At 40.7% G+C, this 27700-nt stretch overlaps 2 protein-coding genes across 20 annotated transcripts in view; one reads left to right on the top strand and one right to left on the bottom strand.

Moving 5' to 3' along the window:
* Positions 1-20567, bottom strand: part of LOC110211258 (uncharacterized) — a 66840-nt gene extending 46273 nt beyond the window's left edge. For 6 of the 7 annotated variants that reach the window (XM_078152177.1, XM_078152184.1, XM_078152191.1 and 3 more), the window contains exon 1: positions 20254-20567. In XM_078152177.1, the coding sequence (XP_078008303.1) occupies positions 20254-20491 (238 nt within the window). In that variant the 5' untranslated portion in view covers positions 20492-20567. Of the gene's footprint in view, positions 1-9041; positions 9481-20253 lie in introns of those variants that run through there. The other variant, XR_013485817.1, reaches the window with a different exon arrangement.
* The window catches only part of ARHGAP12 (Rho GTPase activating protein 12), a 145609-nt gene continuing 138152 nt past the window's right edge, over positions 20244-27700 (top strand). For 11 of the 13 annotated variants that reach the window (XM_078152151.1, XM_020990473.2, XM_078152157.1 and 8 more), the window contains exon 1: positions 20244-20333. The gene's annotated coding sequence lies outside the window, so the exon portion shown is untranslated. Of the gene's footprint in view, positions 20334-20607; positions 20868-27700 lie in introns of those variants that run through there. The other 2 variants (XM_020990471.2, XM_078152137.1) reach the window with 2 other exon arrangements.

Here is a 27700-nt window from a genome sequence, read left to right as displayed (position 1 = left end):
AGGAATTGAACTAAAATTCAATTAAAGAATGGGAAGATTTATCCCAAAATGTACAGCAATAGGCAGTTACCAACAGTCTATAGTTTCAGATCAGAAGACACATAAACATCTTTATCAGGCAGGATAAAATGCAACTTCTACCAGATTTCTTCTTATTGTTCATTTATTCATTTACTCTAAATATAAGAGAAAAACTGTCTAAAGAACTTTTTAGGTACCAATGTCTTTGAATTAATTAATTAATTAATTTCCTTACCACGTAAATTCTTGTTTTTTTTTTGGCGGGGGTTGGGCAATGGGGGTTAAGTGACTTGCCCAGAGTCACACAGCTAGTAAGTTTTATGTGTCAGAGGCTGGATTTGAACTCAGGTCCTCCTGAATCCAGGGCTGGTGCTCTATCCACCGCGCCACCTAGCTGCTCCCCGAGTAAATTCTTAATAATCTACAACGGGCTTACACAGTCTGAGAATTTAAAGCCAGTTTTCCATCCCATTCTTTTACTGCCAAATTTCCCTCAACAACCCACAAAATATAGGTTAAGCAATATAAACTAATTTTAATATCAGTTTAAATAAAACATTATTGAACAGCAAATTTGTGGCAAAAAAATTTTTTTAATTGAATATTCCTACTGGTATCCCCTTTCTAGTAGCATAAGGTAGTAAATAATTCACTATATTGGGAATTTAGGAAATATGTGGAGTCATCATGATTTATATAAGCTCTACTCTTCTTCCTCTGAAATTTAAAAAAAATCTGCCATACTTTTTTTTGGGGGGTGGGGCAGGTGATTCTTCCTTTTTAAGCTATGTCTGTGTCTATTAAACATTGGTCCAGCCTTCCTTCCTGCCTTCCAGAGACAGGTAGGTGGTACAGTGGGTAGAATACTGGACCAGGAATCAAGAAGACTTGATTTCAAATCCAGTCACAGATACTTACTAGCTGTATGACCCTGGGCAAGTCACTGAACTTTTGTCTGCCTCAGCTTCTTCAATTGTAAAATGGGGATCATAATAGCACCTACCTCCCAGGATTGTTGTGTAGATTAACTGAGATAACACTTGTGAAGTGCTTTGCATAGTGCCTGGCACATAACAGGTACCTAAAGAATATGGGTTCTTACTCTTCCTCCTCTTTTTCTTCTTCTTCCTTTTTCTCTCTCTCTCTTCTCTCTTTCCTCTCTCCCTCTCTCATCCAATCTCTTTCTTTTCCTCAAGTTCCCATTATGAACCTTCAGCAAGTCAAAGAGCTGTCTGTGGTAAACCAACTCTCTGAATTGTAGGGTATCCTACTTGTCACAAACTGATATAGTTTAATAATCCAAGTCAAGGATCTTTGAGAACAGGGACCATTTTATCTTTTATTTCCAACAAGGTAGCACAGTTGTTGTTTGCACATGGGAGATATTGAATTTAAAGCACAACTTTAAAGCATGACTCAATAGTGTTTTCTATATAAGGCTTTTCCTTATATGTCCCTGAACCATTGTTAATTATCTTTTCTTCTTAAAATTACTCTATACAAAAAAAAAAAAAGCAAAGCAGAAGCAGAAATAGATTGGGGCAACTAGGTGGCGCAGTGGATGGAGCTCTGGTCTTGGAGTCGGGAGGACCTGAGATCAAATCTGACCTCAGACATTTGATACTTACTAGCTGTGTGACCTTGGGCAAGTCACTTAACCCTGATTGCCTAGCCAAAAAAAAAAAAAGGAAAAAAATTACTCTGTACATAATTGTTATTTACTGATCCATGTGTGTTGTATTCCTTTAGTAGAATATAAAGTCCTTGAGGGGAGAATCTTTTTCTTCATAATCCCAGTATTTGTAAATTCTTTTTCTTTGTAATCCCAAGCATAATACCTTGAACATAGTATGTTTGTTTGTTTAAATTAAATGGAATTTTCATTTTCTTCCATTCTAGGAATCAAATGGCTTCTGGGAAAAGGGATCTTTAAAAATCCCTTTTCTTCCTATAGTTGTGGTGTGTGTGTGTGTGTGTGTGTGTGTGTGTTTGTCTGGACCTGTGATTTCATTGGTGTAGGATGGGGAAGGGATATATCTGCAGTTGTTCAGCAATTTCTAGTCAAAGAATTGCAGTAGGCCCTGAGAGACGATTTGCCCAGGGACACACAGCCAATCTGTGCCAGAGGCAGGGCTGGAACTAGGTGGTACTTTCCAGGCCCACCTCCTATACATAGTTCCATTTTGCTTTATACGGGGCCCTCATCTTTGCCTTGAAGAGTGAAGAACTTATATGATTATTAGTTATCAAACCAGACAGTTGTCAGAGCTATCAGAGTTGTCAGAGTTTTCTGAGGACAGCAAAGCAATTTTAGTGGAAAAGGGGCGACTTTCCCCCAGATAACCTGGATGGCTACCCTAAACCTCAGTGGAGATATGGCTACATCTATTTGTTCACATACTTTTCTCCAGTTTGGCTGGATCTTAAAGGCCTACTACTATGTGCTTCTCAAAGGAGGTATTCACCTATGTTGAATGAAACACAAAAATATTTCAGAGGAGAAACTCAAATACAATTTCTTATCTTTGTAAATTTGGTTGACGTGATTCCAAAGTGGTGAACAAAGCAAGGCTTGCAATGAAAAGGGCAATCTTTCTGGTACTTCTCTACCTTCTAGCTCACTGTTTCCCCTTCACATGACTTCCTACCTGATTTAACAGAGATAATTGGTCCTTAAAAGTGACTTGGCCTTCTCGAGTCAGAGAAATGATGCAATTGCCCATTTCCCCTACTTCCAAGTTAGATTCGAGAGGGTACTGCCTTAAATCTCCCAGGCCAGATTCTATGTATACACCCTCTGGGAACAGGACAACTTGCAGAAAATATATCACATTTCTCTCTGAAAGTCTTCAAGGATTAGACCAGAGAATCTTGTGAGAAGCAAGAAGACAAAATAACAAACTGTTTTTGAGGCTCCCTGTCATGGAGGGGGAAACCTGAGAACAAACTATTAACTTTTCTTTTATTAAAAGCCCACAGATTACCAGTGAAGTAGGCTGACTCACAGGGCCTGAGCAGCCATCAATCAGAAGCTCATTCCCAAGTTCTTGTGTTGAGTTTCTGCAAGCCCTTGGGGCAGGAAGCCTTGTAACCTCCCTCTATCTGTTAAGTGGGAGTAATGACACATGTCCACCTTACAATGACGGTGTGAGGAGTTAATGGTGAATTATGGTGGAGGGTTCTGAAAATACACAGTGTTCTGTAACTGCACCAGGCTAATAATACCTTTGGGTTGCCATGGTGTCTCCTTGCCTTATCTGTTAAATTGGAATAATAACATTGACCCACCTTGTCTGGATAGTGTCAAGACTTAGCAATAACGATTAAAGCTCTATGGAAATATAAAGTGCTAAATAAACACAGTAATAATAACCCAGAAGTACGACAGTCACTGAAGTACTTAAGTAGGTATTTAATTAATGCTTTGTCTGATTCCATTTATACTGTTTTTGATCCCATTGAATGATTTTAGTCATAGCCTGGCATCCACTAATAAAGGAAACAGGCCTGTAATTTAAGCAATGCAATCAGTCTAATTTCCCATTGTATCTTAGGGCTATTTTTTTTCTGTATTATATACTGACAAAAAAGTTCCCCTTCCTTTTCCTTTTGCACTCTCTAGAAAGGTCAAGCGCATTTAAAGGCTGTCCTCTTGAACTTGGGCTTTTAAGGAATTTTGATACTGCAGATAAATTCCTTGAAATTATTCAGGTCAAATTCAATATTTGTCAATTAATTATTAATTAGTGATCAAAATCAATATCAAATATAATTTGACAGTTAGCACAATTTATCAAATGTGTCAGGTACTGGGCTACATAGATGCTAGGATGCAAAGATGAAAAATAACTCAGTCCCTGACCTCAGAAAATGAATGGTCAAATAGAAGGAATATATCTTATGAGCCTAAAGAGATATTGTGGTATAGTGGAAAGAATGTTAGATTTGGAATTGGAATCAGGAGATTTGAGTGCAAATCCTGCCTCAGATATTTACTAGCTATAAATGTCACTTAACCTCTCTTTGATTGCCTATAAAAAAGAACAATAATTTTTTTGTAACTTAGTGTTTTGTATTTTTAAAATTAATTAATTTGTTTTTGTTTTCAACATTCACTTCCATAAGCTTTTGAGTTTTAAATTTTCTCTCCCTCCCTCCCCACCTCCCTCCCCAAGACAGCATGGAATCTGATATAGGCTCTACATATACATTCCTATTAAACATATTTTCACATTTTCACATTTCACATGTTGTAAAGAAGAATTCTAACCAATAGAAGGAACCGCAAGAAAGAAGAAACAAAACAAAACATAAGAAAAAAAGAGCAAATAGTATGCTTCGATTTGCATTCAGACTCCATAGTTCTTTCTCTGAAGGTGGATAGCATTTTCCATCATGAGCCTTTTGGACATGTCTTAGATCCTTGCATTGCTGAGAAGAGCTAAGTCTATCAAAGTTAGTCATCACACAATGTGGCTGTTACTATGTGCAATGTTAGAACAATAATTTTTGTACCTCCTATTTCATAGGGTTGTTGTGAGGAGCTGAGTCATACACCTTAAAGACACTATAGAAATGTGAATTATCTATCACAAAGAGATATTCGTGGCATAGTAGATAGAAGGCTCATCATGGAGTAGGAAAGACTTGGGTTACATCTGGTTTGTGATCCTGGGAGTCTCCTACAAAAAAGTACTGTTCTTGGTGTTGCTGGTAATCTCCCCATGTTCCCCCTTCCCTTAATTATTTTGTATATAGTTTGTATTTACTTTTCTGGAAAAAGTACGTGTTTCTCCCCGAAATAATTTAAGCTCATCAAGGGGGAAAGGGCTGTTAGGTTTTTGCCTTTGTTATCTCTAGCACCTAGAACAGTGCATAAAAAATGCTTATTGATTTAATTTAACTTAACCTCGCAATGCCCCATGGAACTCTATGTGAAGGGAGTCTCCAGACTGAGAGTTCCCTAGATCAATGAAATCACAAGCCTTTATCAATTATGTTGTTCAGTCATTTTTCAATCATATCCAACTCTTCATGACCCCATTTGGGGTTTTCTTGGCAAAGATACTGGAATGGTTTGCCATTTCCTTCTCTAGTTCATTTTACAGATGAGGAAACTGAGGCAAACAGGGCAAAGCAAGTTGTCCAGAGTCACATGGCTAATAAATGTCTGAGGCCAGATTTGAACTCAGGAAGATGAGTCTTCCTAACTTCAGGCTGGGCACTCTATCTACTTTGATACCTAGCCTAGGACAACTATAATACAGGATAAAGTGTCACAGGCAAAGGAAACATCCAAACAAAGTACTCTAGGAATATTTGAAAGGAGAGAATGCTTCCAGTTGGAGAAGAAAGTGGGGGATAAGAGAAGGCTTCAAGAAAAGAGACATTCCTCAGTATTTTTTTTAGAAGAGATTAATCTTGTCACTTTGGATCCTATACTAAATTTGACATACAAATACATCTTATTTGAAAAGCCACTAAACCCCACAACTATTAAATGCCTTAAATGTGCTATCACAGAACTCAGAAAAGATTGCTGATCCCTTTCCCCTAGGAGAGGCCTCTGAGGCATCTGGCATTGTTCTGTTTTGTAGCCACAGTGCTTACTTGGTGATGTGAGTTATGTTTTTTGGTGTCATTTTTTTTTTTAGTTTGATCTCCATGGAAAGTGAACTCTTTCTCATCAACTGAGTAGTTAAACTTACTATGTGTTCCGACAAAAGTAATCTGGAACAAAAAACTTTTTCGTTTGAAGAATGCAGATTACAGATGATAGAAACAAATGCAATCTTATTTTTCTTGATTAAAAACAACTTCATTATACTTCCGGGAATTTCAAAATGATTATCTGGTAGTCCGCCCTGTTTTTCCAGCAGATGGCAATAACCCATAATGGGTGAGCAGGATGAATGGAATGTACACAACACTGTGTAGGGTGTGAACATTAATAGGGCTGTGAGCTTGCAATGCAGCATTATGAAAAAAAACTGAGTCTCGGGAGGAGCAGAGAATAAATAATACATGGTTAAATCTGGCAGGCTAGGAACTAACTCCAACTCCAGAAAACAGGGATCATAATTCATCTTTAACCAATTAGTGCAAATTTGAAGTAAAGAAAAAAAAACAAATTGGATAATCAATTTGTTGAAGTGGGTAGAAATAGGCTGCTTTCTGTTTTCATAATCATAAACTGTAGAGCAGCTGATGTTCAAGATGAAAAGCTGTTGATATTCTAGTAGAATGAGTCAAATTCATCAGCAAAAAGCCATCTTATGTGGATAAGAAGAGCCAGAAGGTTAAAAGAGATCTCCTTAGCAACTGAGAGAAAAAAAGAACTCTTTAAAAACTGATAAAACCTGCAGGATTTTTTTCCCATTCCATTTTAGGATGAATTGGCAGGAATTCTATAGGGAAACTTTTCAATTTTCCTCCCCAAATTTTCCACTTTCATTTGTATGTGACAACTCTAATTAAAAGTGTCTGTTTGCTTTTGGTGTTTAGCTCAATGATTTTAGCTCAATACTATATACCATCTTGCACAAATAACTCATTATAATTGTAACCTTTGGCCCACATAACTGCAGAAAAGCAACTCTGGACCCAAACTTAATCTTGAAGGTTTCTCAACCAGTAATACTTTATATTGCTCACATTTGCCCTTATTCAGAAATCCTTCTTAGAACACTAGAATCCAGCTCATTTCTAACTCTCCTGTAGGGATGTTAATTCTCTACCAGCAAATGTATTCCTGACAATTTGAACACAAAGCATATTATGAAAAGAAACAAGACTTGTATCTAAGTCCAGTTAACAAAGGCATAGTGCTGGTTGCCTGTCTCTCCAACGTTACACACACACACACACACACACACACACACACACACACACACACTCCAAAAAGGGACAAGCCAGTCCCATCAGTAGAACTGGCCATCCCGTCTCCTGGCCTGCCTCCTCTGGACTGCTTGCTTTCCTGCCCAGCTCACCAGACTGAGTACTCACTTGCTCCTCTGTCACCTGCATGCTGCCTGGCACTGACAGGCAGACAATTGGGGCTCCCACATTCTGTTTGGCTCCTCAGTCCTTGGTCAGCCTACTTGGCTGATTCTGTATTTCCAGTTGGTGTGATGATCCCAGAAACCCTTACCTTGCCTGAGTCGAGTCAACATGCATGCATCAAGCACCTCCTATGTGCCAGGCACCATGCTAAGGGCAGAGTGTGGCTGGCCTTCCATCCAGCCACCTTGATGCTTTGGGTCTATGAGTTTATGGGTAAGTGAACCCTTCCTTCTTGGTGCATGTGTGAATCATCAATATAGTCCAAGGCAAAGTTTTAGTAAGCATAAATAAATACCTTTTTTTTGGTACTTGAAGTACATTTTAAAATATATATCTTTCTAACAACTAAAGTTCTTCTTCTTTCTATTTACTCTTATCTGGAGTTAGGAAGACCTGAGTTTAAATCTAGCCCCAGACACTTACTAACTGTGCGACCCTAGACAAGTCCCTTAACCTCCACCTGCCTCAGTTTCCTCAACTATAAAATGGGGATAATAATGGCCCCTCCCTCTCAGTGTTGTTGTGAGGATCAAATAAAATAATATTTCTAAAGCACTCAGTGCAGTGCCTGACACATAGGAGGTGCTATGTAAATGCTTATTCCCTTCCCTCTAGAAATGGCCACGCTGCCCTTCCTAAATAAGACAAGAACTAAAAACATGAACAGGATCAAATGTGATTTCTTCTGTACTACCATTTTCTTCCCCAGACTAAAATAAGTACAACAGCTAGCCTAACCAGATTTTGAAAAATAGTAGTGTTCTCAGGCGGAGAGCTCTGATTTTGTTCAGAACTCAAAGGAAAGTTTGATCATCATCATCATCATCTTCTTCTCATCTTCCTCCTCCTCTTCCTCTTGCTCCCCCTTTAAAAAGGGAGCTGATCATAGCACACTTTTATAATGTATTTAAGGAAAAAGCCTTGCAACTTCTTAGGGCTTTCTCTGTGTCTGTCTGTCTTTTGGGTGGAAGTGTTGAGGTAACCGGAGACTGCAGAAAGATCAATTGCTCTTTCAAAAATAATCAAAACAAAGAAGACACATGCGGGTGTGAATGGTCCTTGGATTCAGGATCCTCAATGTTTCCTGGACTATTTGTTCCATAAAGGGGGCTCCAAAAGAAATGTCCTGGGGATCTACTGGGAGAATGGTTACCCACTGATCCCAGTGATGCTTTTATGGAATACTCCTGAACTCTCCTATTTTCAGCCATCCCAGGCACATAAGCTTTAAATCGAAGAAACAGAACTGATTAAAAAAAAAAGGAAAGAACAGACAAAATATGTGAAATGATTTCTAATTATTTCTAAAGCAGATCTTTGTCTACTCCATATGAATCCTAAATAATTTTATTTTATCTTTTTTTTTCTTCCTTGAAAGGGCCCTGGCTTTTTCTTCAGTATAAGATTAATTCATTTTTATGCTGCACTTGTCAGTGTTCCTGGTTGCTCCAACTGCTAGTTCTTTCTCCTCCAGATTAACTTCATTTACTCTGTATTTATCTTGTGGGTTCATATTGTCTTGCCCATTAGAATGTAAGCTCCCTGGGAGCAGGAGCTGGGTTCTGTTTTGGTTTTTTGGCCTTTCTTTGCATCTTCAATGCTTAGCACAGTACTTGGCCACAGTGAGCAAGCACTTAAATGCTGACTGACTATGTTGTTCAGTCATTTTCAGTCATGGCTGACTCTTCGTAACCCCATTTGGGGTTTTCTTGGCAGAGATACAGGAGTGGTTTGCCATTTCCTTTTCCAGCTCATTTTACAGATGAGGAAACTGAGGCAAACAGGGTGAAGTGACTTGCCCAAGGTCACACAGCTATAAGTGTCTGAGGCTGGATTTGAACTAATGAAGTGGAGTCTTCCTGACTCCAGGCCCCCTGACTAAAAAGGACCAGAAATCCTGTATTTCCCTAAGCAGTGGGGAAGCCATGATCAATCTGCTACTGCTCAGTTTTACTTACTTTATATTGGAGGGAGTGGAAGTCTTTAGTATGTAAAATTTCATCACATGTCCGTGCAAGAGAGTTAACATTTCCTCTAAAAGCAGATTCTTCTACAAGCCATTTCCCTTCTTACTTCTTCCTTTCTTGTACAGTTGAAACAGGAAGCTTTGCTGCAAGATGGGAACAGAAATAGACGATTCTTGGCTTCGAGGGAATCCAGTCAGCAGAACCATTCAGAGACTCTTCACCAGGAAGGAGCATTACGACCAGGCTCCAATGTGGCTCATGGAAACCAACGACTAGGAGCTCACTTCACACCTGGACACGGGAACTCAGACTGGGATTCAAATGCTGATTCTGACACTAACTCCCTTTGTTATCTTTAGTCTACTGGGTAGCCCCTAAGCTTCCCTCTGGGAAAGTGGAGAGGAAATAATACTCACTCCCCAAACTCAAAGGGACGTTAGATTATTTCACTTGAAGATGAGAGAAGGTATTATTATGTTATGTTAAATGATGTTGTTTACTAAGTCAAGAATAGAAAACTATCTCTCTTTCTTGGCAAGCTTGAGGGCCTCTGGAAATGTGGATTCCTGCTAAAAAGGACTATTAACATATTTTTTTAAAAAAACTTTAATAGACACTATTCTGACTTCTGTACTTTCTATTTTTGTCTCTTTAAACATTTCCTTTGAAAAAAAAAAACCCAACAGCTTGACCATGATTTTCGCTGTGTAGGGAACTCCTGGTGATGAATTTCCTCTCCCAATGCTGATCAGCCCCTTCTCTGCACCATTTAGTCTTAGAGAATTGTCTTGGGCAATGAGGAGGGAGATAAAGTGATTTACCCATGGTCATACAATCAGTATGGGTCAGAGACAAAACTTGAACCCAGGTTGTCCTGATTCCAGTGCTATATTATCTATTACAGAGGCAGTTAGGTGGCACAGCAGATAGAGTGGCAGGCCTGTAGTTAGGAAGACTCATCTTCCTCAGTTCAAATCTGGCCTCAGACATTTACTAGCTGTGTGACCCTGGGCAAGTCACTTCACCCTGCTTGTTTCAGTTTCCTCATCTGAAAAATGAGCTGGAGAAGGAAATGGTAACCCATTCCTGTGTCTTTGCCAAGAAAACCCCAAATGGGGTTATTAAGAGTCAGACACGACTGATTATCTCTTACATCTTTGCTATATAAGTCTAAAATTACTCATTACACAAACAGTAGACATTTCATATGGGAGAAAAAAGGCACATACATTTCCTGAGATTAGAAAGTGGGTTCAGATATACATTGAATAGATTTTAGAAGCAGATGGCAACTTAACACATTTAATCAAATCAAAATCTGTTTTGTTATATTTATATTCATAATTTTTCATATAAGCCAGGGAGACCTTATTCTATGGTGGAGACTCAGTGACTATAGTAAACTTAAGGATACAAGATCATAAATTTAGAGCCAGAAGAAATCTGGAGATGATCTAGTCTAGCCCCTTCATCTTACACATGAGGAAGTAGAAGTTCAGAGAAGTTATGGGACTTGCACACATAGACTGTAAATGGCAGAGCTCCTCTGTCTGACACAATATCTCCTTTTCATTGCACCATGCTGTCCTTGCTTTATTTCAGAAAAAGGAACAAAACTGCCGCCCGTGTTCCATTGCAGTAGCTATGAATACGACATAGGCAGGCCCAGTTATAAGGGAGGCATTTTGTTCATTATAGATAAATGACACGGATGGAAACTGCAAATTCACTAGTATATGGACACTCCCTTGTAGGTCAACAAGCATTGTATTTCCTATGTTGATTTACTATAGGAGAACTAAGGTCATCCAAAGGAAGAGAAACCAGTTTGACAGAAAGTGTGCAATCACACTTTAACAGATTGATTAATAGGAGACAAAATACACTCTGCTAGAAACTATTTGAGGAGTAGGGCTGTGGAGCAACCTGTGATTTGATGGAGAAATGTAATCATAGGCAAGGTCTCTCTTGATCTTCAAATAAATCATTTGAACTTCATGTTTTCTCTGCTTTGTTGTTATAAGTGTGCATGTGTGGAACTCCTAGGAGACCAAGATAATATGCCTTGCTAGAAAGAATGTTGATAACTCTTCTACAGTACACGAGGTCCAATAATACAAGAAATATGAAGACTACAACCCTGAAGGAAACAGGCAGTGATAGAATTGATGAGTGTGTGTATATAGAGATATGTGTATATACATATATCTCCGTATACATATAGATATTTATATTGGAATATAAAGCTATAGGAAATTATAGGAGTTACTGATTACAGATAGAGTCAAATAGCTAAAAGGTAACATTTATATAAGACTTTACATATATTTTCTCATTTGATCCTCACAACAATTCTGTGAGATAGGTTGTGAGAGATCAGGTTGTCTGCTGGGGTCATGCAGTTAGTAAGGGTATGAGGCAGTATTCATACGAAGGTCTTCCTAACTCTAAGTCCATCACTCTAACCACTGAACCACTGTACCACTGGGTCAAGAGGAAAATCGGGCCAAGAAAATAGGAATCAGTTACAACTGTATATACTAGGATGGAGAAGAATCACCAAAATAGAAAACATTGAAAGAGAATCCCACAAAGGGAAGGTTTTCTATCATATCCAAATTTCTGCTTTATTTAGTATGTATATGTTTTTAATTTAAATAGTATCATACATAAAGTTATATCCATGGATAAAGGTCCAAGAGAAATTTATGAGCAAAGAAAAGCTGTTCATTTTGAAAGCTGTTTGTGTGATAAGGTGGCTTCTGGCATGATTTTTTTGTAGAGAAGCCATTTTACTTGCACGTTTTGTTTTCTTTGTTGAAGTAAACCTCTTGGACTTAATATACAGTGGATACTCAAACATGACAGAATATGCCACAGAACAAACTCTCACCAGTATGGGGCTCCACCATGCTTTTAGGTATGACCATGATCTCACAATGACACTGCCAGGGCCAGATTCCACGATATTACGGGACAATCCCCAAAACATAGTTTTACTTTGAATTTAAATCTCCTTCCCAAAGAAACAATAAAACAGAATTGGGAACATCTGGTGAAATGAGTTGTTTTGTATTTTATTACATCTCACTTTCCTCATACACTCTTTGATGAAAGTGCAGATGACAGTAAGTTGTTCATAGTAGAAGACAAAAGGAGGAAGAGCAAAGATCCAGGTTCAGTCATAAACTAGAAACTAGTCTTTGGATGACTGAGAGTGGACTTGATAGGAATATTCACTTGGAAATTCGCCTTGGATCACAGAGCCAACACCTTGTTTTTATAGAAAGTGTCACAGAACACTTAATGACTTCATTTCTATATCTCACATAATGGTGCCTCTAGCAACGCTAAACTAGAGCATTGGTATTTTCTTGACTCACAAAGAAGGACGTGTGCCGCCTACTTAATCATCCGCATCACTTCCTGGAACACCTGGATACTTTGTAGTATCAACGAGGGTTTCCAGGGGTGGGGAACCTGCATTCTTGAAGCCACATGTGGCCCTCTAGGTCCTCAAGTGAAGGAAAGGGCTGCAGTTGAGGACCTAAAGGGCCACATGTTCTCTTAGTTCCCCACCCCTGGAACCAACTAGTTACTACCATGCTCCTATGATTTTGTCAATAGATGAACAAACAATAGTGTTCTGCGAAAGGCAGCATTTTGTTTAATTATTAAATACCTCAACACCTCAGAGCATTGAAATTAACTGGGACCCACGTGAAAAGTGTATAAAATAGAGCCCAAAATTACCCATTTCTTTCCCACACAGTAATATGTTTTATAAAGGATGCCATTTGACTATGATTGGTGATTGACAGTTTCACATTGCTCAGTATAAGTATTTGTCAACTTGAGTGAATAATAGATTCCTAGATAGACTCACAGATTGTTAGAGCTGAAAAGGGTCTTAGATCACTTATCAAAGTTGAATGGCAAAGAGCAAGCATTAAAAGATTTTCAGGTATGAAAAACAGAATCTGAGGAATGGAAATGGAATACTTTAACCATTAACCAGTGACCTGCAGTCACTAGGCTGTTCTGCCTGTCTGGTTTTATGCGTATGGTATCCAGGAGGCGTTTCTGGATCTGTGTTGAAATGGGAGATTAAGAGCTGTAATTGTGTGTCTAAGAGAGGTTTTGTCATCTGTAGAGTGACGTTTTATCCCTCTTCTTCCCAATGTCTACTGGCCAGGGTGGTAGGGAAGAAGCAACAGTGATTTCTAGAACGGATGGGAGAATGCTTCCCCACATTCTGTGCTTTTTATACTGTATATAAGAAAAGCTGGAAGGCTGGCTGATTAAAGATTGTGGGAGGGCTCATAGAAAAAAGGGCAGATTTGTGGGTTAGCTCTACTCTCTGTGGTAAGGGAGATAAACAACCACTCCATTCAGATTCTCAAATCAGGAAGTGGCTGAAAAAGTCAGATGCAGAGCTGAACTTGAGAAAGGAGAAGTCTGTGGGATATATTGGTGAAGGAAGGGTAGGGTCACTGGCTTTACACTGGAGGAAAAAAAATGCTGTTGGGTTGACACAGTGCCTTGCACCTAAGTAAACATATAAGTGGTGCTCAACAAATGCTTGTCAAATGCCTAAGTTGAATTGCTGGCAGGTGCTGGGTGGACCTGGCAGAATCTGGAGAAGGAAGTCTGGTAGTGGCAAAGAGAGAAAAGAAGAGAAAGAAGGAACAATATTGGAGTGGGACAGTAACCATTAAATCAGAGCCAGTGAATTGCTGGCCCAGAGATTGTTCCCAGACAAATGGAAATCTTGCATATAACAGATGGACAAATCAGCATGTTAGAAAAGTGCAAAATAGATAAGAGTTAGGAGACTCACAACTTTTTAGACTTGTAATTTTGAAGGGATCAACAGGAAAGACAAACCTTGAGAGTAAGAAGATTTATTACTTATGAGGAAGAGGTTACTCTGTGGTGACATACCAAAACCAGCACTTAAAATAATTGTATTCTTTCAGAGGAAGTCAGTCAGAGCTTTTTTTTTTTTAATTTGAAGAGCAAAGTTATATTTATATAGTAATCTTGTCCGGTGTACAAATGGATTTTTCTCTGCTCCTCTTCTCATGTGGGCAGCTATGCTCTTAGTTATATAGGGAAATGAGCTGCCTTGCACATGCTTACTTCAGTCCTCATCTGTCCCCCTTTCCTCCCACTGATTGCTGGCTGGGGATACTTATAACAGCTGCACTTTGCAAATTAATATAAAGACTCACCACCAAACATAAATCTCTAATCTAAGTATAGTGCTTCTATACAAACACTATTCCCATCCTTTGTCAAATTATCACCCAGAGTGGTTCTAAATGAAATAGGCTTCCTTTTAACTGGGGATGAACAATCTAAAATTAAATACTTAAATTTCTTATTCCCTCCCCTTTTCTATTTGGGGCATTAAAGAACAATTTTTTTTTTCTGTGTTTGGCAAGGTCTGCTAACACATCTGTTAGAGATATTCACATGCATCTGTTTATCTTACCTAGTTAAATGCCATCCCAGTTATCTACAGATAAAACACCACCAATTTCTTGTTTTCAAAGGGAAAAAAAGTTGCTTTTAAATGGCTTTTCCTTTAGGTTATTAATAATTTTAAGAAAAGATCATATTACATCTTTCCATATTCTTAAGCTACACACATTTGGTATATTTATAATTTGTTTATTTTTATGTATTTGTCGATTGTTTTTATGAAATATTTAATTTTGGAAACTTTAAAACCTTGCTTTGGCCATTTTCAACACCCTGAAGGAATTTTATGGTAAAACCATGGCTATTCAGAACCAGTGAAGAATGTCTTTCTGATAACTGAGTTTTCTGAATAACTAAAGGTTTGTTTACATTTATAAAGCATCAAAATGCATTTTATTTTGATCCTGCTGAATGGAAATGCCCTCTCCTAATTTCTTCAGTGGAAAATGCTAAATCCAAGCTTTTTATTAATGACGCTGTGTTATAAGAATCAATTATTATATGTGCTATAATACACTGATGCCCTTTGCTTCTCCTGAAGTCGGTAAGGCTCTCGGCCCCTTTGTCAAACAGCTGAAGATTACAGTGGTTTTCTTTAAAAACAAAAACCAAAAACCCCACCTCTTTTGTCTGCTTTCTCATTTTCCTTTCTTTTTCCATGTCTGACCCATATGTATGGCCCCTTAGTAGTTCTTCCTTCCAGTTTTCTGTTTCTAATCTGCTTTCCAATCTTACCTGTGACATACTTAATGGACTGTGAAATCCTGGAAAAGTCAGGGACCTGGGCAATTCTTTAGGACTTGCAAGATGGATAACGGCTGCCAAAATGCATTGGGAGGAAGAGTTTCACACACTGAAGAATTAACAGAACTAGACCAGAAACAATAAAAAAAATCTGTTGTGACCTAGGAAACCAGATGGTGACACTAAATAATAATAACTATCATTTATAAAACATTTTAACAAAGCACTTTACAAATGCTATTTCATTTGATCCTCACAAGAACCCTGGGAAGTAGGTATTATGATTATCAACCCCACTTTACAGATTAGGAAACTAAGTCAGGCAGAGGTTAAGTATCTTCCCAGAGTCACACAGCTAGTAAGTGTCTGAGATTGGATTCAGTCAGGACTTCCTGACTCACAAGTCCAATGCTCTATCCATTGTACCCCTGAGCTAGCTGCCTCTTGCTAGCTAGAATCATGTCTAAAATATAAGTTGAAAGGCCCAGTGACAGGGGCCTAATTTGCTAGGCAGCTAGGTGGTAGGGTGTCCGCCAGCACTTACTGGCTGTGTAACTCCAGGCAAGTTACTTCATCTTCCTTTGCCTCAGTTTCCTCATAAGTAAAATGGGGATCATAACAGAGGAGAATATGAGATTGTATTTGTAAAGCACTTGGTAGACAGCAGGTGCTTAATAAATGCTTGTTCACTTCCCTTCCCTCCTATGAATCACAGGCTTTAATGCTTGGACTTTGTGATGTCTATTTGGGCAACTCAGAAGCCTTTTTATTTATCTATATTAATTTTATTTTAATACAGTAATATGAGTTTTTATATTATTATATTCATCCACCTATCCATTTATTTATTTTTCATTCATGCATTTATTTATTATGATTGTGTTCTGATTGAGGATCTTAAGTAGCTAAATTCCAGATAGGTAAGATATTATTATGGGTGTACCATAGCTATTATTACCATATTCAAATTGGCTGTGGGGAGCAAACAAGGCTGCATCAGGGTCGCCAGGGGCTAATTGGGCATGTTTTAATATCCCAACATTTTTTACACCCACTGACATAATTACTGTCACTGGCTAGTGTTTACATAATTCTTTATGAGCTAAATTTTCACCTCTGTGCACAAGAGTGCAAGTGAGATTATCTTACCGAGTAGGAGAATGAGAAAACCTCGTTGGATTCTCTCCTAAAGGTGGATCACTCTCGATGGGGGAGGTGACCCAGCATCATGTGCAATTGCTACAGTTCAGCTGGTATTTCATTCATTTTTATATTTGGATGAGGAAGAAAGTCTTGGGAGTTTTACATTATGTATGTTGTGAAGTTAAGTATGTCAGAATAACACGTTACAATTAGTCAGGGACCATTTGGTAACTTAATAGTTATTTCCTTGATACCTATATCGAATTATAAAATTTTAGAGCTGAAGCCATGTTAGAATAACATAATTTAGGGAACTGGGACCCAGAGATGTTAAAATCATGACTTGTCCAAGTGGCAGAACTGGCATTAAAATTTAGAATTTATGTCTCTTCATTCCCACCTTTTCTTAGACATCATAGATATTTGTAGAGAAAACTTTGAAGTGAACTAGAGGGCATGGTTAATTGAAGGGGTATAAAATTAACCAAATATGGATTCAATGTTTAAATTGCCTAACTGACCCCAAAGTCAGATTCATTCCAGCGCTGGCTCTTCTCACTACCGATCTGACACGGAGCCTGTCTCTTCTCTCTGGGCCTCAGATTCTAGACCTATACAATGTGAGCATTGAATTAAATGATCCCAAGGTTTCTGTGAGTTTTAAACACGACTCATTAACTGCTCAATGGCTGTTTTATCTCATATTTGGTATGACTTGGCCATGTGACTTTGGAAATGCTTCAGATGGCAATTTTGTTATAATTATGCCTTGGTATTGTTATTATTTATTACGTTATAATCTCATAATGCCTACATTTACCTTGAAGAGTCTGCAACTGATGAAATCAATGACATAATTCAGTACAGTAGAAATAATCATATGGAACAATTGAGCACTTGAAATCTTCAGATCGAAGGTACTATGTAAATTACTATTATTGTGAGTCTATGATTATAATTCAGTTTGAGATTTCTGGAAATCAAGCCTGCAAATAAATGTAGCAAGCTTGCAAAGCGTCTATTGTGTCAGGCAAAATTGTTTACAGAGCATCTGTGCAGCATGTGTAAGCAGGAGGTAATTGCCATTACAAAGCAAGTGAACAGAAACACAGAGGAATGAACACATGCCTTCAGTGTTTTTCTAAATGTGCTTTTCTTGGCCTTGGTCAGGGGAAAACAAAAAAAAAAGGTCCATGATTTTCTAATTTTCTTATTTAACACTAATTCAAGACCCTCCAAATTTTGTCATTTCTAAAGTTAAACTGAAGTTGAATGGAAATAGAATGCAAATCCACATAGGTTTACAACATTTCTGTATTAAGCCTCAAACAAAATGCAGCACTAGAATCTTTAACATCAATTGTAATAGTGAGAAATTATTTTTCAATAATAAACAAAGATCACAACTATTTAGGTTAATGCATCTACTAGTTGGTCAAATCTGGTGAAACTTTTGCTGCCAAATAATGGCATTAGACTTGTTCTGTACTAGTTTTATGCTGTTAGAAAAGTTATCCTTTCAGTAAGTGATCAAGATGGAAGCAAAGCAAATTTAGCCTGTAACAGTTAAGAATTTTAGAACCCGATGTTGTTTAAACAAGAAGCCTGTTAAATTATAATGGGACTCAAAATGATATGGTGAGATCTTTAGTGTAGGCACCAGACATATGCTGCCTAGTGCTATTTTAAAATTAACTAGAGACAACGCTGAAAATGATGTCACTGTCCTGTCCTTTCCTCTCCCTCCTCCCTAGGTCTTTTTAAAAACAACATACTATAGAGTTCTGTATGTCTAATTCCATCTACTTTGGGTAGCAAGCAATTATTGCATGGTGGGTATAGTGGTATCACTAGAGAGTATGCTGTATGTGTGTGTGCACATATGTATACCCACACTTCGATGTGCACATGTTGTCTCCCTGGATAAAATGTAAGCTAGCTCCTAGAGGGCAGAGACTGCTTCACTTGTATCCTCAGCATTCAGCCCTGTACACAGCACGAGGTAATAAATGCTTATTGATTGACTTTGAAAGTGGAAGTAGAGTTACAATAGGCAACAATTTGTGTGTGTGCGCATTCAAAATGTTTTATTTTCAACTGAAATAAACATGTCTAACACTTAGCTTCTGGAACAGAGAAAATGCTACTATCAACACATTTCCACCAAGACATGATGTTTTGTACTAGGTCTTTGCTTTGGTGTTTGAAAAAGAGAGCCTTCTGAGAGAACCCTAAGCAACACAGAATAAAGAAAATGAAAGAATAAAGCAATCTTGTTCTGTGTGCTGAGCAACATTACTGAAAAGAGTACAGGACAGCATCAGTGAAAGAAAATAGGAGGAAAGAGGGGAACAAAGTAAGCCAGTACGATGATAAAGAGATGTTACTATATTTATGTTTATTTTGTATTTGCTTGTCTGGATCAATGCTTTTCTTTCTATATGAAAAACTACTTCAAACAACAACTCGTTGAATTTCATTTAATGGCTGGTGTCTCTCCTCCGCCTTTGCCTTCGGATGCCTCGTTGCCACTGTGGGCTCTTGAAGAGTGTGCCAGAGGAGCCCAAATTGTGGAAAGTACAAGACAATTGTAGATTTAGAGGCCATCCAGCCTAACGTCTTCATTTTACAGGTGACAGAATTGGAGCCCAGGGCTGAAATGAGTCGCCCCGGGTCATAAAGGTAGTAAGAATGCAAGATTTAACCTCTGGCATCTGACACCAGATCTAGGATTGTTTCCATTATACCAATCTAGAGAGACTTCTGACCTGGTCCTAGTGGTGGGCAAGTCTCTTATTTGAATACTGGCAGAGCTAAGCTCTTCGAAGGCTATTGCTAGAGGCGGGCTGCTCTTAAGAGTCTTTCTGAAAACTGTAATTCTCAAAAAACATTGCCTAAATTATAGAGTCTCTCATTCTGTCTCTCTCTCACACACACATCTAGTTTGCACGGAGTTGTTTGCACGCTGTCATTCCCATTAAACTGGGGTCTCCTTGAGAACATAGACCATGTTCAGCCTTCCTGTATCCTCAGCCTGGCACAGAGTAAGCACTTTTAAGAAATGTTTATTAACAGACTGACTTCGACATGGGGTACAGTCAAGCAACAGGCCGGCAGCAGGCTACTAAATCGATTTCTGGACATTTCTGTTCTGAAAGACTCAACATTTAAAGTCGTGATTGCATCCTAACGCTATGTACACCGCCCCCCCCCCCTTAGCATTAAGCACTAACTGTAGCTCTCGGGCCGTGCCTTTACACTTCAAGCCTGAGTTAACTCGTTATTGCTGACAGGGTGACAGTGTCTGTGCATGCCCACGGCTTCCCGCTGGTTGAACGAATGTGCACCTTGCCAGGCATAGAGCCTCAGTTAGTCTGGAACCGGCCCTCTCTTTCTTTATAACGTTGCACGTCCAGGGTCCCAGCCCTTTTTGCGCCCTGCTCTCACGCCTAGGACCCCTGCAGCCATGCCCCACCCCCTACCCCTCGCCAAAGTCCGACGCTGGCTCTCCCCCCCCCCCTCCCCGGGCCTCCCAAAATGCTGGGCACACACATTCCGGACTCCGGCCCACCCCGCCCCTAGGCTCGGCCCCACCCCTTCTGCTGGCCCCGCCCCGCGGTGGGGCACGAGGCGGCTACCGCTTCCACCCTCTGCCTCCCCCCCCCCCCGCCCCCGGGCACCGCGGGCAGGCTCACGTGACCCTCCCCTCCACTTCCCCTCTCGCCTCCCTCTCTCCCACCCCCCCGCGCGCGCGCCGGGCCCCGCACCCCCTCCCCTGCCCGCCCCGCCCCCGCGTCAGCGCGCTCTCCCGACGTGCCCTGGAACTCACCCTCCCTCCGAGGCAGAGCCCGGGGACGCGGCTGGGCTCCGGGCGCCGCCGCCGCCGTGTTTACTCTCCCGCCGCCGTCGGTAAGGAGCAGGGGGAAGGCCGCGAGGATGGGACGGACGGGACAAAGGGGTCGGCCGAGGGGCGCTGGGGCGGCGCGGGGGGTGGGCGTCCGGGGGACGCTAGGGGGGTGGTGGCGGTCCCGCGCTCCGGGCGGGGCAGGGGGCCGTTGTCCTCCCATTGGCCGGTCCCAGGTTTAAATGGCTCGAAGTTGTGGCTCCCTCCTCCTCTTCTTCCTCCTCCTCCCCATCCCCCCACCCCGGTTTCCTGACTTCCTGTGTGAGGGAGGGCAGCGCCCGCCCCGCCCCCGGGAGTGAACGAGCGAGTGTGAGTGTGTGCAAGTACGTGTAAGCCCGTGTGTGTGAGTGCTCGGAGGGCCGCGGCCCACCCCAGCACCTCCCCCAATCGCCCAACCTCCAGCCCACCTTGAGAAGGAGAGGAGGAGAAAGACCCCGGCGGGCTCCCGACGACCCCCCGCTGTGGAGGAGCGGCACCTGGGCGGGGGGAGCCTCGGGCGCAGCCCCCTCTCACCCCGAGCTGCCTCCCCCAGTCCCGAGGCAGGTGACAGCCCCCGGGGGGCGGGGGCAGGGAGGCGGCCAGGCCCCGGGCTATGTTCCTGCGGTTACCCGGAGCCCGAGAGCTCTGGAGCGAGCGGGTGAAGGCTTCCCCGGCGCCTTTGGCCCCGGGCCGAGAGTGCGGGCTGCGCCCGGGGCGCTGCAGAGGCCAGCCTGGATGGAGGTGCGTGGGGCCCCGGCTCCTCCCGCTCCTCCTGCTAGGACAGGTGGACCGAGGTCCCCCAGCCCCGGCCCCTTTACCTTGACCTAGGGGTGACCTTTGGGAGTTGCGTCTCGGCTTGCGGGCGGGGTGGCTTCTTGTGACACTGAGCGCCCGGGTTTCCCTTGGTACACTGCTCGGTCTGTCTGTCGGCCCCGGATCCATACCGGGAGACGGTAGAAAGGCTTTGCTGGGGGGGGCACATCCCGGTCTCCTGACGCTTGAGCCCGGCCTGGCTTTCTGATAAAGTAGACACCTTGGAAAGTTTCCGCAAATCGGCAGTGTTTCATTATATACCCACATACGTGTTTTATAAAAACCTTCAAATTTGTATAAAAGTATAATTTGCTGATTCCAGTATTAACTATATCCTAATCATCCAGAGAAAGGGAGAGGAGAGAAGGAAGTAGTCCGGTGTGTGTTTTGGTTCCGTTTGTAAGTTGCCAACTCAGCGAGTTGAAATATTTCAGTTTTTATGTTGATTTTCCTATGTACGTACATAAATGATAATAGAGAACTTTAGTAGAGGTGTAACGTTAGCAGTTTAAGATCAGCCTTTGGTGGCACAGTGAACAGGGCTTGGAACTTGGAGTCGGGAAGACCTGAGTTCATAGCCTACCTCAGTCATTTCCTAGCTGTGTGAACCTCGGCAAATCATTTAACCTCTCAGCCTCGTTTCCTTATCTGTGAAATGGGGATAACACTTAACATGTGTAAAGTGCTTTGCAAATCGTAAAGGCTGTGTGTATCAATCTAGACATTTAGGTGGAAATTGTAGAGTTTTAAAAATAATATCTTTGCAACAATTTTGAACCCATTAAATCTTACAGAATATAGATATCTTGGAGAAGCAGCTATAGCAAACATTAAAGTGTTGTACTATTCTTTTCTAGAACTTATTCTTTGTTGTTGGGGTTTTTGTGTAGGGTAGTGTTGGTTTATATGGTTTGAGGATTGAGGAGTTGAACTGAAGCAATCATTTTAGGCAGCTAGAGAATAGCGTGCTGGGCTTGGAGCCAGGAAGACCTGAGTTCAGATTCAGCCTCAGACACTAGCTAGCTGTGTGACCCTGGGCAAGTCACTTAACCTCTGTTTCCCTTAATCTTCTGGAGAAGGAAATGGCAAACCACTCCAATGTCTTTGCCAAGAAAACCCCGTGGACTGTGTGGTCCATAGGGTCATGAAGAGTCAGAGACAACTGAACAACAGATCTTTTCACAGATTCTGTGTGCTTTGAGGCTGTGTAGCTTCAGAAAATGAGGTTGGGGGGGGGTAGGGAGCACATTTGTTGGGTCAGAGAAATTTAAAAATGGAACCTCAGTATTTGTCAGCATACATCATTTTTTGGAAGCAGTCAGGGTATATTTAATCATACCACTCAACTTAGCTTTTTGGGGGAAGAAAATGTGATCATTAATAGAGTTAGAAACCTGGCTATATACTTTCTAATGGCCTTGTTATGATAAAATCTCACCTTGTGGTACCATGGGTGTAGCTTTCCATCACCTCCCTCCTCCCCCCAAGACTTCTGAGCTTCGATGTCTGGGTCTGGGCCAGGGGGGCCAGGGTGGTCAGGGTGGTCAGGCTTCGAGTCTCCTTCAAGAGATGCTGGTCTCCACTGTCCTATTTCTCCCCTGGCTCCGTTCTTTCTTCTTGTAGTTTGCTGTTCTTTGCTCTTTATTTTTAGTATGTTCTTGCCACTTATGATCTCTTCATTTGTGTCTTGCCCTTCTATTGCTGTTTGTCATTGCTGCCACCTATTCTGCCATCAGGCCGTCTGTTTGCTTGCCCAGGCACCTCTTCCAATTGTTGCTGTTCCCCATACGCCGGCTGCTAAGCGCTGCTGCTGAAGTCCACTGACTTCTTTTACCCCTTCTTTCTGCTTTGTATCCTTGTCACTCTTGTTTCCTGTAGTCAAGAAACATGTTTTCCCAGGATTCTTGGCTTTTTTTCCCTCTCAAAACAAACAAAATCCACACTATGCTTTTATAGGTAATGATGACCAGTCAAAACACTTCTGTCTAGCTACCTGACAAAGTGAATGATCACAGCATGTTGATCAGGTGGAATCTTCTAGTCTTTGGCTTTTCTCAGCCCTCTTTATTGCTTACTGCTTGGGGGAGGCGATCTTTCCCCTCCCCCCCTGCTTTTCTGGCACTTTCAGGTCTGAAATAATTATAGGAGCCTGAATAACTGAGGCTTTATTGTGGTTTTCTACTGTGTATTTAAACATTTAAGAAGATGATTATATTGGAATCTAACAGTAATGTTTCATTTATGCTGCATCATTGGGGAATGAATTGTTTAATTTTATAAGTTACTTTTTCAGATGACTGAATGTTATCCTTAAACATTTAGTCTTTTAAAAATTATAATCCTTTTATGAAAAAAGAGACTTCAAAAATGTGTTGACTTTACTGCTTCCTCAGATTTTAGTGAACATAATTTAATTTTTCATTAAAATAAGTTTTTTTATATCATCACATATTTCCCAATATATTCTTCCCCACTGTCCCTTAGAGCCATTCCTTATAACAAAGAATTCTTTTATAATTAAAAAATAAAAAGGGAAAAACAATTCAGTAAGATTAACCAACGCAAGTCTGACATGTTCTGTGTCCATAATCCCCCTGCCTCTGTAAAGAAGGAGGGGTAGAGGTACTTCCTTGGTCACTGGTAAGTCTAGGAATTATTCATATATTCATTCATTTGTTTAGTTTTGAGACTGAGTCTCCTTCTGTCCCCCAAGCTGGCAGTTTCAGAACTGATTGGCATGGAAGTTTTGACCTACTCCATTTCTTTGGACTCTGCTTCAGGGGGCTCACTTATATTGTTGCTGAATTTAGTGATTGGTTTTATCTCTCCTGCAGCTCAGAACTCAGCTTGAGCAATCCACCAGCCTCAAGTTTCACCGGCAGAGTAGGGACTACAGAGTTCTGTGCTGCTGCATTGGACCCCTAGCAAAAAAAATCAACCTTTTCTTTTAACTTCCATTGGGGCACCTGAGACCCTCAGTGTAAAGTTTATTGGATGATTAATTTCGATAAACTTTTATTGATAATGATGATAGTTTATATAGCACTGTAAGATTTACAAATTACTTTCCTTACACTCTTATGAGATAGTTCAAGTGTTATTTTACAGATGTGGAAAGAAGTGCAAAATGTGAGGTGCTGGGGGTGACATAATTAATAAGTGTTAGAACTGGGAGGCAAATCCACATCTTCTGATGTTCAAGATCAGTACTCTACCCTATCCTATCTTTCTTCAAGATATTCTGGGTCTTTGGTGCATAGACTAGCACAGTTCATTTTCTGTCAGCAGTGGAATGAAGCATATTATATAATATGTCCACTTTTATTTAGTTTATTTTGTGTTAACTCATTTGGCATGGTAAAGTATTAACAAACTTTCAGCTAAATAGAGTATAAGCATAAAGAATCATGGAGACTTGACCTCCTCAAGCTATTTTGGCAGTACATGTTCACTGCAACTTATAAGAGACAGTGCACTTCTTAGTCAGTTCATTTCAACAACACAACCATATAGATGATGAGTTCCAAAAAACAAAAGGGATATACACAGCCAAAGATTTTCTTTGGCTATACCAAGAGAAAGCTATCACAATGTCTCTAGACTCTGTCATGCTTCTCACTCTCCACACTCACCCTCCTTCTCCCCAGCATATTGGGGGAACCTGACAGACCAAATACGGTGATAATTGTCATTGAGTTTCAAGCGAAAGGGTCTTTATATTGCCCAGCATATGGACTATTTGTGCGCAACCTGTGGGATAGCCTTCCCGGTTCATATTGGTCTGATCAGCCACAGTTGGACATAATGTACATCACAGCAAATGCCAACAACATCTCCTACCTTTTTGCTGAAGAAAGGTAAACAACAGTCTGCTCTCAGAGAGTTCATAGTCTATAATGGGGGAGACAAATGCAAACAGCTATGTACAAACAAAATATGGACAAGATAAATTGGACATAATCAAGAGAGGGAAGACAATAGTATTGAGGAGGTTCAGGAAAGGCTTCTTGTAGAAGGTATGATTTCCAGTGGGACTTGAAGAAAGCAAGGGAGGCTAGGAAATAGAGATGAGGAGGGAGAGCATTCCAGACCTGGGAGACAGCCAGAGTTGGGAGATATGGAGTGTTACATGGAGGAACTTCAAAGAGGTCAGTGTCCCTGGATCACAGAACCTGTGGGGCAGAGTAAGGTGTTAGAAGACTGGAAAGATAGGAGGGGGCCAGGAAATGAAGGACTCTGAATGCCAGGTTTTATATTTGGTCCTGGAGGTGGGTGATGGGGAGCCACTAGAGTTGATTGAATGGTGAAGTGACATGGTGCTTTAGGAAGATCCATTTAATAGCTGAGTGGAAGATGGACTGAAGTGGGAAGACATTTGTGGCAAGGAAGTAATAGCTAATATTTGTATAGTGCTTAGTTCATGCCAGGCACTGAGCTAAGAGATTTACAGTTGTTCTCATTTGATCCTCCCAACAAGCCTGGGAGGTAGGTGCTATTATTATTCCCATTTTACAGGTGAGGAAACAGACTGAGAGAGAGAAAGTGACTTGCGCAGGGTCACACTGCTAGAAAACTATAGCAGCAGTGCAGAGTGAGGTGATGAGGACCTGCACCAAGGTGGTGGCATGTCAGAGGAGAGCAGATATATGTGATGTTATGGAATTAGAATGAACAGGCTTGGAAATTAATAGGATTGGGAGACATATGTGAGAGAGAATAAGGAGTTAAAGGTTTGGGGCTGGATTGTGAGCCTGGATGACTGGGAGGATGGTAGTGCTCTGGGCGATAATAGGAAAATGAGGAAAAGGGATGGGCTTGAGGGGAAAGATAAGAGTTCAGCTTAGCATTTATTAAATAAACATGCATGCTTAGATGTACTGAAATTTAGGGTGGTAGCTTGTATTATATAACAGAATATAAGCACTCCAGTCTCAGAATGTAGTATTCAAAAAATAAAGATCTTGGAGAACATTCTTCTGGATAAATAATAAATTTAACTTAAATTAGTTGACACAATCTGACTTATGTTATAGGAATATTAATTTGGTGATTCTGTAGAGGAAGAATTGGAGAGGGGAGAGACTAGAAGCAGAGGAGACCAGTTAGGAAACTATTGTAAGTCTAGGTGAGAGGACACGAGGAGTGAATTAGAGTGGTGGCCATATATGTGGAGAGAAGGGGACAAAGACAAAAGAGATGCTGTAGAGTTGGTAGATGATGGGATATAGGTCCTGGGGGAGGAGGAGAGAGTCAGGGATGACACTGAGGTTGCAAACCTGGTTGACTGCATGTGCCTTTGACAGAAACAGGTAAATTTGGAGGAAGGGTGGATTTGGGAGTAGAAGAGTTTAATGTTTAAAGCATGCTGTTTTAAAGTTATTGTTCATTTATGTATTTTCTGAGTCCCGGAGATTGCTTATTATTTGAGTGTCCATAATGTGACTGAAGATCAGCATGTCAACATCTTGTGGATCCCGTATTATATCTCTTCGATTTGTCACCGTCTTTCTGCTTGGCCATCAGTCTGGTTTAGCCGCTCCTTGTTTCTTTCCCAGACTGTGTCAGGTCTCTCCTTCTTGGTCCCCTGTTTTTAGGCTCTTGGATCTCCAATGCATTCTCTACCCAGATGCCAAATTGGTATTCCGAAAGCGTAGGTCTGACCGTGTCACTTTCTGCTTCAGTGTCTCTTTTCTGTAGGGCATAGTGCAGAATCCTCTGTTTGGCATTGAAAGCCTTCACAGTTTGACTTGGACCTTTTCATCCAGACTGATTTTATACTACTTCTCCTCACGAATTCTTTGTTCCAGTCAAGCTGCCCTACTTGGTGTTCTCTGTGTAGGATATTCCATATTCTGTCTTAGTGCCATGCTTAGACTGTCATCTTTCTTCCCCTCTATTTCTTATCAGTCAGTAAGAATTTATTAGGCATCTACTATCTATCAGGCATGGTGCGAAGTATGGGGATACAAAAAGAGGCAAAAGATAGTCCATGCTCCCAGAGTATCTAGTTTCCTTCATGGCTCAGCTCAGTGTCTTTATGTCTTTGTTTCCTTCCTTCTTTCTTTCTTTCATTTATTTTTTCTTTGTTCTGAATTTAATGACCCCCAAAAAAGACATTTCCATATATGAAGTAGAAGAGAAAAAAGGATTATATGTGGAAATGGGAATTTCTATTACCTATAGCTTGCTTTAAAAAATGTATACAATAAATTCAGTATTTTACTTGAAAGCTGACCTGCTTGTCTGTGTTTCCTTCTAAACTTTCTTCAGTTTTTTTTTTGTGTGTGCGTCTTTTAAAACATGTTTCAATGACTTTTCTTTTTTTCCTTTTTATATGGCAACCCTAGACTAGTTCTCCTTTCTTCCCTTCCCCCTGCTGAAAAAGAAAAGAAAAATGTTTGCATCTTTGTTGATTCCTTTATGGCTTCCAATTATTACTGCCTTCCACCCACCATCTCCCGATTAATTTGTGTATATTTTATATTAACTTACCTATATCTATGTTCTTAGGAGAGTGTAAACTACTTGAAGGCAGGCAGGAAGTGTTGAACTTTTGCCCTTGCATCTTCAGTGCTCTGCA

The sequence above is a fragment of the Phascolarctos cinereus genome, unplaced genomic scaffold, assembly GCF_003287225.1.
Source record: "Phascolarctos cinereus isolate Bilbo 61053 unplaced genomic scaffold, phaCin_HiC Scaffold_1;HRSCAF=81, whole genome shotgun sequence".
NCBI lineage: Eukaryota > Metazoa > Chordata > Mammalia > Diprotodontia > Phascolarctidae > Phascolarctos > Phascolarctos cinereus.
This window is presented reverse-complemented; position numbering and strand designations above follow the sequence as displayed.